Source organism: Rosa chinensis, chromosome 7, assembly GCF_002994745.2.
Source record: "Rosa chinensis cultivar Old Blush chromosome 7, RchiOBHm-V2, whole genome shotgun sequence".
Lineage (NCBI taxonomy): Eukaryota > Viridiplantae > Streptophyta > Magnoliopsida > Rosales > Rosaceae > Rosa > Rosa chinensis.
Genome location: NC_037094.1, coordinates 52511734 through 52521882, shown reverse-complemented (window position 1 = coordinate 52521882; position 10149 = coordinate 52511734). Strand labels below are relative to the sequence as shown.

At 36.7% G+C, this 10149-nt stretch overlaps 2 protein-coding genes across 3 annotated transcripts; both read right to left on the bottom strand.

The window, feature by feature from the left end:
- Nucleotides 1-430: 430 nt before the first annotated feature.
- Nucleotides 431-3852, bottom strand: LOC112175434 (immune-associated nucleotide-binding protein 9). 2 transcript variants are annotated; one of them, XM_024313111.2, is made up of 6 exons: nt 3708-3852; nt 3047-3290; nt 2636-2910; nt 1825-1989; nt 1596-1727; nt 431-876 (listed from the first exon to the last, which is right to left on the bottom strand). In XM_024313111.2, the coding sequence occupies exons 2-6, from the start codon at nt 3270-3272 to the stop codon at nt 661-663; spliced, it is 1014 nt and encodes a 337-aa protein (XP_024168879.1). In that variant the 5' UTR covers nt 3273-3290; nt 3708-3852; the 3' UTR covers nt 431-660. The 2 variants fall into 2 exon arrangements, with proteins under 2 accessions (XP_024168879.1, XP_040367839.1); XM_040511905.1 differs by having other exon boundaries at nt 3752-3820.
- A 2822-nt stretch (nt 3853-6674) lies between these two features.
- On the bottom strand, nt 6675-8622 carry LOC112175437 (phosphomannomutase-like). Its single transcript, XM_040511496.1, has 7 exons — nt 8554-8622; nt 8354-8398; nt 8182-8233; nt 7648-7724; nt 7066-7192; nt 6876-6965; nt 6675-6775 (listed from the first exon to the last, which is right to left on the bottom strand). The coding sequence occupies exons 1-7, from the start codon at nt 8620-8622 to the stop codon at nt 6675-6677; spliced, it is 561 nt and encodes a 186-aa protein (XP_040367430.1).
- Between the last annotated feature and the right edge of the window lie 1527 nt (nt 8623-10149).

The window sequence follows — 10149 nt, the reverse complement described above, 5'->3', positions numbered from 1 at the left end:
AATGTTATGACTCCGTAACCTATTGAAAGACTTGGGGTAATCTATTGAAAGACAGGGGGTTCAAGCCTAAACACACTATGTACCTATTATGTGACAACAAGGCATCGATAGACATTGCACACAATCCAGTTCAACATGATAGAACCAAATATGTTGAAGTGGAAAGACACTTTATCAAGAAAAAGCTAGAGTCAAAGATCATTGATGTGCCACAGGTGAAGACTGAAGACCAGCTTACATATATTTTGACTAAAGCTGTTTCAAGTCAAGTATTTCATAACTCACTTAACAAGTTGCGCATTCAAGACATCTATGCACCAACTTGAGAGGGAGTGTTGACATGATCTGTATCATATCAATTAGTCTTTATTATGATTTATTTTGTGTATCAATTAGCATTAGTGATATAGTTGACTTAGATCAGCATTCATTACTTTTCTTTATATGTACATCACTGTAATTCTATATAAACCTCTTTAAGAGATGAATATTCTTACAACATTATTCCCATATAGTTGAAGAGTTTAGATATTAAACTTCCAATTGTGAGCAAACATCTTTCATATTTACACAGGATACCATAGCCATTACCAACCAGACGTCGCAACCAGTGGCCGCAAACTCCCGATCTCCTTACCACATAGCCTATAAATCATTACATTAAAGAATAAGACAGCCGCCTTTGCTGCTTCCACCTCCACTGCTTCCGCCTTTTTTCTTCTTCTCTTCTTGTAGATCGTCACTAAGCTTTCGGATCTCATGCGCAGACCTTTGTTGAGCCTCTTGGGCACTCTTTTCTGCTCTTAGTCGTGCAGCATGTTCATCTTCTAACTTTTGCTCAAGCGTCATGGTATTCAATCTCATCTTTAACTCAAGCTGCATATTTGTTATTCAGATAAAAGCATACATGAAAGTAAAAGTTCAATATTTACAAGCATATAAAAACAACTCATTAGTAGAGGCAAACACCTTGTGCTCTGAGATCTATATTACCCACTCGATTTTTCCGAATCTAAAGAAAGGAAAAATAAATTGTTTTTACACAGGAGAGCACCGAATCACAAGATTCCCAATGCAAGATTCCAAACTCGATAAATGAAGAAGGTGATACGGCCACATAACTTGTTTCATTCTACCAATAAGGATTTCATTCTACAAATTTTATTAACTACTATCAAGTACTTTAAGCTCCCCTTAAGTCACATGTACCCAACAGTTCAAACTTCTCCCAATCTCGAGTCTCCAAGAATGTGAGAGTTGTGGGGAGTGTTAAACCACCTTAAATCACATTTAGTATGAATGCTGATATTGTGTTTACAGATTTCTAGTTAACTGTTCAATTCTCTTACTCTAAATTTAGGTTTTTTAGGCTTTTACTATTCATTGTACAAATAAGATCAACAGCCAATGCGAAAAGATATACACAAATTCATTCTTTACAAATACAAATATCTCAGTTTAAAGGGGTTGGTCAATAGACACAGGACTATGTCATAGGATGCAGCAAAGTAGCAAATTGTAGTTTTAACTAAGCCAACTGTTAAACATGCTGATGGAAATTATTGAATGCAAACAAAATGCAGAAGAAAATATACCATCTCAGTAATTTGTTTAAGCTGCAGATCATATTGACGCTGCATCTGCTCATTAAAACGATCTATTTCTTGTTTTGAATACCCCTTCGAAGCAACCTCTTCTTGTTGATCACGAAGTTTCATAGCCCCTTTCTGTCCAGATGCAGCAATGTTTTGATCATTATATTCAATACCAACATAGTAATAATCTCAAGAAATTACTATCAATAAATGAGAAAACAACAAAAACCTTCGCTTCAGCAAATATCTCATCTGTGTATGGCCGCCCACCATTCTGTTCTATAACCGAGTCTACAAGTGAGAGGAGCCCCTGCACTTGTTCGACCCTCTTGCTTTCATCCTTGGTCTTGTTATCAAAAAGCACACAACGATTTCCACACAGACTAAGGATTTCCTAAATTGTTGCGAGAACTGATTATAAGTCTAGTGCATGATCAGGCTCATATCAAAGAGAATACTGGATCAAGCAATAAAAATGAAAGCAAATTCTTACATAAAATATGTCAAAATGATCATCCATTAATTCCATCTTACTAATAGATTTCTGTCAACTTCTAATGATACTGCTCATTTGAACCAAGTCTACCTTATATCACCACACATCATTAATAAAGACTAACTTTATTTTCTGGGAACAACAATGACAATGACAGTATGACACCGATATTTTTTGTAAAGAGGTAATGCACATTTGATGTAAGCAATGAACGGGGAGGAGTTCTCAAGAACTATCTCAGTTTAGAGAGGACAAGCATTTTCACTAAGTTTGATATCATTTGAAAACAAATCTGGGGAGCAAAGAAAAGAAATAAATGGAGAACCAACAAGAATGCTTCAACAGAACTTCAACACTTCTAAACTCATGTCTCAATTAACTTGACTATATTCTTTATCAAACTTAAAAGTCCAAATGAAATACTCGATGATGTTAACAGATACAGTTAAAAAGAATATCATATCCCACTCATTCAGAAATGGAAACGAAAGTAGTGATGTTATCATGACATTTTAAATTATGGAAAGAAATAAAACAAATTTACCTTCAAAGGCTTCGGGCAATCACGGCCCAAATAATCTTCCAAAGTCTCATCTTCTTCCAACTCATCTCCTCCCGTAAAGACAACAATCATATAGTCAAAGATTTTACTTCCAAATAGATTTTCCAAGCTACAGATTGCAGACTGCTCTTCTTTTGTAAAGCGAGTTCTAGTTGAGAGAACCACAAGAACAGCATGGATCCCATCCTCGGCTAATTTAATGCATTGGGCAATTTCTTTGCTAATAAAGTCTGATTTGGCAGAATTATCAAAAAGACCTGCAGCATACCACAGAAATCAAAAGGAAAGAATAAGGTTCTTAAATGCAACTACTTTATATACTCGTAGTGCTACTCCTAGAGACATTTTTTAGATACATAATTACAAAACAAATACGCGTCGGCAAGACTTTACCCGGAGTGTCTATAACATTAATTTGTTGTCCATCTCCCAAGATAGTAGTCTTCAATTCAGCAGCGGTCGTGACCCCACTAGAGCTACGCCTGGAATTGAAAGGTTTTTTGCCAAGAATGCTGTTGCCTGTGGCACTTTTTCCATTACCAGTGCGTCCAACTAAGACCATAGTGCGAGCAGCATTAGAAAAGGGAAGTTGCCGGTCATCAATCGAACGTCCACCCATTATACAAAATCAGAATACCTGCAACCATATATGTTTTATATTCTGTCAATGCTTCATAAACAAGGAAAGTATTGCAAGTGGAATGAGGATACCTTGCAAGCATATAGTCTATATTATCTTTTCTCACTGCTTCATAATGACAAAAGTACGGCAATAGTTGCATTACCGTATATATCTAGAAGACTCATGCACACAATTGCAATGACTTAAATTATATGAGTAAAGAAAAATTAATTTTTTATTTGAGCAAAACACACTGATTTTTAAACATGTTAGCCATATGTAGTTCTATGAGTCAGCAGCACGAATAACTGTAGAGCTATCTACGAAAAAAAAAAGATCACAGAGAGAGAGAGAGAATCGTCTGATGAACACCGGGCAAGCCGACAATTGAAACCAAGGAAAAAAAAAACTATAGAGTGAAAGAGGCAGTACGATTGGAATAACAGCACACAAGGTCGTCTCGAAAGGAAACTCAACTCATGTAGAGGAAGAACGAAGCCAAGAACAAAGAGACTCTCTCTCGGAGGCCACACAGAGAGAGAAGGAGAGAAGTTCTTTGTTATAATGTCTCTCTGTGTGTGTATGAGTCATCAATTTATACAATTCTCCTCGAGGTTTCTGCTCGTATACTCTCCTACATTGATGCTGACTTAATTTACATGGAAAGAAAGGAAAGGAAATCAATTCCTTGCTCTTCCACCCAATGCTAGGTGAAGCAGATTCAAAGGTATGTGGAACTGTAAAGGAGCCAACCAGCGAATAGTTGAGGCATCAAATTTTTCTACACTATAGTCTTCTAGGATAAAACTCTCATCACATTTTATCTTTCAATAAGGTGACTGTGGGGACAATATTTATATAACATGTAAAGATTTGAAATTACAGGTCCTATCACATGTTAGTGTAGTGATCGATGTTAATACACACACACACATGTTCATTATCATCAAAGTTCTAAAGTATAATTTAGTGGAGAAATTATTCAGACATTCACCACCATTTCAATTCAAAATAAAAATAAAAACTATTTTGAAATTTGAAGTCAATTATATAGTAAGTTCAAAATCTAACTCCTATCTGAATCCATGATCATCACATGCCTTTACAGAACCACTAATTAGGGTTTTCACTTTTCAGAAGTCCCCTTCAGGTGCCAAGAACGAGTAAATTGACCTAATTTATATGATCACCGATATTTATATTGTTGAAGACATGGATCTTATATGAATGATACTGAACTTTTACAGGTTTAACTAGCTAACAATTGAGTACTATAAATGCCCCAATATAGGCCCTTTGTTTTTTTTTTTTTTGGCAAAAGGAAAATAGAGTAAATGAAATAGAGATCAACATCAAAAGGAGGAGACATGAGATTGATCAAAACCCAGTATAAAGAATAAAAATGCAAAAAACATTACCAAACCATGAATATGGTTGAAGATTAACCAAAGTCCAAGTAAGTGTTTGATAGCATGCAAGGTACCGTGAACTTGTTTAATATTTTTTTGAGAAAAAAGATAACTTCATTTAGATATCAAGGGCCAGAAGGCTCATACATCCAAAACTGTCTTACACCACACTACTACAAAAATTGAATCAGACGACGGCTAAAAACCGTCGTCTGATATGGAGGCAAACCGTCGTATATCGAGGCGCCGTCTGATGAAGGTCGATTGTAGGGAACCGTTGTGTGAAGGGCTCGGCAACATGTTGGCATCATGCCAGCATCCTGTCGACACCATTAGCTGTTGCGTGACTACTCTTCAGACGACGGGCGACTTTAGAAACTGTTGTGTGATTGCAATTCAGATGTCACTTTATTTTATGCCTGTTGTGTGACTTTCATTCATACGACAGTTTTTATTTTTGAGTCATTGTGACTATTGTGCACATACGACAGTTTTTTTGTGGTTATTGTTGTCCTAATAGAATGATTCAATGCATTGTATATACTGAAACTGAAATAAAAAATGATCAAATTAACGGTAACTGATCAATATATAGAAGAAATTGTTATAATCCACATCGTGCACCAAAATAGATTGTGCAAAGGTAATCTTTCATCTACAAAAGGAGTACCATAAGAATGCTCAAATACCATAAGAAAAGCATGTAATTCATATTGTTTATACAAAAAAGTACTATATAACTCCAAGGCCTTCCTTGTTATTGCTTGCTTATATTCTTCAATCTCAATAACTCGAGCAGTTCCATCAGTAGATACTGAAACAAGGAAGTCCTTGTTGGCAGATACAGAGAGAGACTGAATGGGTTCTTGAAGGTTCTTACACAATCACCAGAGAGACTATCCCATAATCAGACCTTCCCATCCGCACAACCTGTTGCTAGGTACCTAGATACCCCAAGCCAGGTCAAGCATGTCACTCCATCCTACCATACAAGGAAGATTTCTTCCATTAGACCAATTGCAGAGATTTAAAATCTGAAGTATGACATCTAACAATTGACATTTAATGGAAGCAAACAAGCTGGTGACCATAATAAATTAGATAAAGAAAAAGAGAACCAGATGGTGATAATCATTTGAAATAATGTAGAGATGAAACTCTCACAGAGCTCATGGTCACATGTAGAACGGGGCAACGAATGTTGCAAATCCCAGATGATAAGCTTGTTATCCATACCTCCTGTTGCAGCCCAAGGGAAACTACATACACAATTATTAAGGCATGAGTACAAAAGCAGTAAACTCAATGAGTTAAGAGACACAACTTGAAGAGATTCTCCTAAAAAAATGTCTCTACTACAGACTCATGTAAAGATGCAGATGTTGGAATAATAAGTGATAATCAACACAACTCGGAATAAACGGAGAAAGATTAGACGAAACTTTTTAGTACTAAATTACAAGTTCGAAGCAAGTATCAGAAAGCTTGATCTGTCAGGCATTAGCTGATGGCATCAGACAATCTCGAATTAAGGTTGAAACACCCAATAAAGAACTAGTTGATGTAAGTAGAAATTACATTATATTACAAGGAAGGGTGGATCTATGTGAATTAAAGTTAGTTGCTAACTGGACACACCAGTGCAAAATTCAATTGTTTCTGGGCAATTGTTTCTCTCACATTCTAAATCCAAAGAAACGTAACTCTGACATGGATAGAGCAACAGTGGCTACCCTATGTAGTAATAATTATAAACTTTGTGTATAACACATTTCCAATTGAAATTAACAATTTGATCTAGCTTTTATTAAGTCACTACTGATAACACTCTAATGACTAAGAATGCATTATGCCTGTAACAAACACGTAAGGAGGATTACAAATAGGAAGTAACCACAGAAAGACAAACTCTTACCCGTATGGCCAGTAAATGTATGCATGGAATCATCAGGCTCATATGAAAACAACAAAAAAGTACAATACCAAACAATCAAATTAACTCGACAGCAAGCGAAAGAAAAAGATCATAAATAAGGAATTGTATGCCAAACGATGATGTACCAACTGCTTGGTCGTCTGCATCAGGAAGATCTGCAGCCACCAACACATGATTGAGAACTTAACAAACACAGTATACATAATTCATACAGAGAGAGAGAGAGAGAGAGAGAGAGAGAGAACAACTGAGCACCTTCCTCATCGAAATCAACTTTGTTAAGGATGTCAGCTTCATCAATGTAAACCTCGCCTTGGTCATCGTCTTCTTCATGAACAACATGACCTGAAAAATGAAAAACGCAAAACTCATCAGTCTAGTATTTATCAAATACATGGAGGAAATGGAAAAAGAATACAACACTATTGTGGATCCTATCATAAACCAATAATCATTAATGAGCATCTAAACCTAGCTAAAGGCTTTTCAGTCTCGGAAAGTGCACTAACAAATAGAAACAAAATTGACGAGGACAATGAAGAAGTGAAACATAAGTATGGACCATAAAGAACCTACAGGTTACAGCACATGATTACCTCAATCTAATAGGCTACTTGACCTTCTATTGGCCACAAATAATCACATTTCCTTTCTTAATGAAACTAAAAAGAATCCATACAATAAGATTGTAACATGGATATATTTATCTTTGCTAGAAGGGTATCCACTTTTTTTTTGTTCTTTTATCTCTGAGAAAAGGTTTTTATGTTAACAATACATGCGTTGCTCAAATTTGGGGTATCAGATCAGTTGATTTTTGTTTCCTTCTATTCTCAGCCATACAAATATCTAGCAAAGGATCATGAGTTACAATTAAAACATCTTTTTTGCCACATGATGCTTAAGAATATCAACCAACTTTCACATAGTTGATTTATATTTCAAAGAAAAAGAAAAATCTCTTAAACAGCACACACCATGAATGTGAGAACTTGTGTTCTATTATCACTACTAAGTTCTATCATACCTGGGTGCAAATGAGCTTCACATCTTTGTGAGCCACAAGACCATTCTCAGAAAATACATAATCATAGTCACCCATAACTGCAAAGACAAAGGTACAGTTAATAGATATAGTCAATGGAATTTGAAAACAGTAAAAACATAGCTATTTATTTAGCCATAATAGCCCTCAAATCTAATATCAGTAAGATGTTTAAGAGTAAGAGGAAAAGGAAAAGAGTACCAACCTATAGCAAATTTTGTTGTAAGACATTTTAAATGCTAATCATAGATGGAACAAAACAATTGCAATTGTACTTAAACACACAGAGATATAAGTTTTGAATAGATCCTTAGGTATGGGGAGGAAAGCTATAACCATTGAAACTTTTTGATCATCAAGGTCCAGTAAAAACAAAGATCAGAATTCAAACAATGAACAAGTTCTATATATCTATACTTGGCTGCTACTATAGTTTGAAGTCAGTTCTCCATTAATGAAATTAAATTATAATACATCTAAAGTTGTTGATTACATTAAAAATGAAGAAATATATACTTGTCTTTCCAAGCTGCTTTGTTAGAAAGGTTGGATCCTCCCACAATGCCCACTGTAACAACCTGAAATCCAACAAGGATATAATCATCCACTGAGACACTCACCACCCAACCCCTCATAAAAAAAAGAGCCCTTGCATATATGCAAACTTCCAGACGAATAAGTTATGTACCTTCTTGAGTTCTCGCATGAATCCTAACATTTGCGGAGTAACATCCTAGCATTCCAATGAAATGTATGAATTAGATATGTTTTAAAGAGCGTGTACATATATATATGAGTACATCCATATTGAATCAGTAAATTATTGTTTAAGATCCCTACTTAAAAACAAAAGAGACTTAGAGGAAACTAAAACCAGAGATATCGTACCTTTTTGGGAGCAGTGAGAGTCCCATCAACATCAAACAAGGCAATCACTCCAGGCTTCATAACCGCCATTTACAGTCTGCTACTTCTCCTGCACATCAAATTCAGAATAACACAATGCTCAACTTAAAGTCGAGATCTTTTGATCAAAGAATTGAGCTTCAGCTTGTCCAAAATGGACCCTTTGAATTGAACACTAGAATTCGACTTTGGAAAATAACATTATGCAATTATAAAGAACCAATGCCCAGAAAACTAAGCAATAAAACAGCAAACAAGTATCCACCCAGATGTTGAAATTAAATTGGGTTTGTATTAGTAAAGACTTATTCCAACAATACAATAACTCAACCTGAAACACCTCCAAAGTATTATGAAAAGCTTACTTAAGAAATAAGTGTAAAATGTGTTACCAAAAGAGGTCACAGGGACTCATGTAAAAAGTGAACCCCGAATCATATGATCTTCCACGTCGTCCACGATTGTCATCCTCGCTGTAACCAAAGCATTATAATCAATCTTCCTGCCAGTACCACGAAAGAGTTTAACAATAAAAACACCAGCCTTATCCTAAAACTTACCTCCTACTGGAAGAAAGGGCAACAATGATTGTAGTATAAACAAGAACAATGGAGGCAATGAGGGCAGTTCCAAATGAAACCCTCGCTACATACTCGGTCCCGGCCTATCAAAAAACATAATCTCAGTGTCAATTCCCAAGCACAAACTACACAGCAACGACGGCATAACCAAATTCCAGAAAGAAAAACTACCTTTGCTTTCTCCAGCAGAGGCTCAATTCTCAATCGAAACGATTTGGCAAGAAGCTTTGCTTGATAATCTTTGGGGAAAACATAAAGCACATCGCCTTCATCCGAGACCTGTTGAGACCATCTGGAAAAATAGAATTTCAACTCACTAAACAAAGCTACAACCACAAATTCCATTCATTCTTTCTTTCCTAACAGCATGGAAAGAACTATAGATATCAATTTTTAGAAAATAACTACCTCCAAGAAGCCCTCAGTGTCGGCAACGAGAGCCTGCAAAGCGTTCTGAGCCTCATTGAGCTTGAGCCCAGCTCTGCTGGAGACGTCACCAATCGTCACTCTCCCTCCACAGGCGTCAACAACGTCCATGGTGCGCTTCCTCACATCTGAAGGTAGCTTATCGCTCTCGATAGCTCCGCCAGGCCTAATCCCGGTGACTGCGTCGAGGTTGGCTCTAACGACCGTCACCGAAACCCTAGAATCTCGAACCTTGGAAGAGAACCCAGGGAAAATGGGGGTTTGGGAGAGAGGAAAGGTGTGGGGGCAGTCGGGAAAGAGTGAGGATTTGGATATGAGGCGAGGGCCTATCTTTTAGGAGGCAATCAAGTTTCACCGGTACCGCTACGATGGGATTCTTCGTCACCTGTCACCGACTCGATCTGGGTCGAAGGAGCTCGAGCTTCTTGTTCTTCCGCTCATATATAGAGAGAGGCCGCCTTGGATTATGTAAGAGAAAGAGGAATCGAAGAATTGGAGAAGAGAGAGTTTCCAATCTAGGCTCTCTCTGGTCTGTTTTGAAGCGATAGGGATGGGATGAGGCGGAAACTGG

Excerpts from the sequence above, each read along its gene's own strand:
- LOC112175437 (XM_040511496.1), bottom strand. The coding sequence starts at position 8,622 with ATGGCGGTTATGAAGCCTGGAGTGATTGCCTTGTTTGATGTTGATGGG. Across the intron at positions 6,966-7,065 it reads ATGCTCATTAATGATTATTG|GTCATGTTGTTCATGAAGAA; the intron begins GTTTATGATAGG and ends TTCATTTTTCAG. Across the intron at positions 6,776-6,875 it reads AGTTGATTTCGATGAGGAAG|ATCTTCCTGATGCAGACGAC; the intron begins GTGCTCAGTTGT and ends TGGTGGCTGCAG.
- LOC112175434 (XM_024313111.2), bottom strand. The coding sequence starts at position 3,272 with ATGGGTGGACGTTCGATTGATGACCGGCAACTTCCCTTTTCTAATGCT. Across the intron at positions 2,911-3,046 it reads TAATGTTATAGACACTCCGG|GTCTTTTTGATAATTCTGCC; the intron begins GTAAAGTCTTGC and ends GGTATGCTGCAG. Across the intron at positions 877-1,595 it reads TTAAACAAATTACTGAGATG|CTTGAGTTAAAGATGAGATT; the intron begins GTATATTTTCTT and ends ACAAATATGCAG.